This window comes from Octopus bimaculoides, chromosome 30 (genome assembly GCF_001194135.2).
Source record: "Octopus bimaculoides isolate UCB-OBI-ISO-001 chromosome 30, ASM119413v2, whole genome shotgun sequence".
In the NCBI taxonomy this organism is placed as follows: domain Eukaryota; kingdom Metazoa; phylum Mollusca; class Cephalopoda; order Octopoda; family Octopodidae; genus Octopus; species Octopus bimaculoides.
In genome coordinates this window covers 1,253,622-1,254,713 of record NC_069010.1, presented here as the reverse complement: position 1 = coordinate 1,254,713, position 1,092 = coordinate 1,253,622, and the positions used below count along the sequence as shown (strand labels likewise).

General features: G+C 31.3%; 3 protein-coding genes across 3 annotated transcripts in view; all 3 read left to right on the top strand.

Annotated features, from left to right (window-relative positions):
* The window catches only part of LOC106873587 (uncharacterized), a 22,596-nt gene extending 21,564 nt beyond the window's left edge, over positions 1–1,032 (top strand). The window contains exon 5 of the mRNA XM_052978186.1: positions 152–1,032. Within this exon, the coding sequence (XP_052834146.1) occupies positions 152–361 (210 nt within the window). The 3' untranslated portion in view covers positions 362–1,032. The remainder of the gene's footprint in view (positions 1–151) is intronic.
* LOC128251273 (acyl-coenzyme A amino acid N-acyltransferase 2-like) overlaps positions 1–1,092 on the top strand; it is a gene marked incomplete at its 3' end in the record, with an annotated part of 93,108 nt that overhangs the window by 59,711 nt on the left and 32,305 nt on the right. The gene's annotated exons all lie outside the window — the stretch shown is intronic.
* LOC128251274 (uncharacterized) overlaps positions 788–1,092 on the top strand; it is an 11,638-nt gene continuing 11,333 nt past the window's right edge. Inside the window, exon 1 of the mRNA XM_052978061.1 lies at positions 788–794. Coding sequence (XP_052834021.1) covers positions 788–794 — 7 coding nt within the window. The remainder of the gene's footprint in view (positions 795–1,092) is intronic.

Here is a 1,092-nt window from a genome sequence, read left to right as displayed (position 1 = left end):
AATGAAAAATATATGAAAATAATAACAGAGTAAAATAGCTGAATGTTTTTTATTTTTTAAATATGATTAAAATTATCACAAAATTTGATTGAACTGATCAATATTTTGAATATGCTATTATATTAGTAGAATTTTAAAAATTTATTTGCAGCATCACTTTGAATTTAATATACATCCTGTAAGAAAAAATAAAGAAATATTGGTTCGTCTTTATCCGTTGCCGGAATCTGGAAACAGTTATCTAACTGCTAAAGTTGATACATTCAGTAAGGAACCTGAAATTATTATTTATTTAAAATCTTGGAGGAAACTAGTGGTGGTGGTGTATATTGTGTTAGTTCTTTTGGTTTTTATCAGTTGAAGATATACAAAAGATTTCCAGGAAGAGAAGGAAACATCTAGTATTGAAAGTTTGAAAGTAAGCTTGGTAAAAGACTAAAGTTTTAGCAAGTAGGAAAGACAGACTCTGATACCATCAGGAAAATGACTGTATTTGATATGCAAAAAAGGAATCAGTAGAAATTTCATATAACACACTCAATGTAAATTACGGACATAAAACAGGTGTAGTGTGGTTACTGGCTTGCAGAAAAGGTAGATTTGGTTTGCACAGGAGAAGTCGGCAGTTAGAACTTATGTAAAATAATGTCTTTTAAATGCTCAGAAAACCTCTTAGTTGATAGTTATTGTTACCTGGTTGAGCTAATTTACTGTGTGAGTGTTCCAAAAGCATAGAAGCTGTAGGAAGAATAAGGTGGTAAACGTTGTCATTGATGATAATGTTGAAATGGAAGGTTAAAAACTATTTGTTATTTCTGTGTTTTAATATTGATTTGTAATTTGACTACATATGTAGCCAGTATTCAAATTTTGCCATAAAGTTTGTAAGGCGTAGGAGTGGCTGTGTGGTAAGTAGCTTGCTTACCAACCAAGTTCAGTCCCACTGCATGGGACCCTGGGCAAGTGTCTTCTTCTATAGCCTGAGGTCGACCTAAGCCTTGTGAGTGGATTTGGTAGACGGAAACTGAAAAGAAGCCCGTAATATATATATATGTATATATATACATATATATATATATATATATATATATA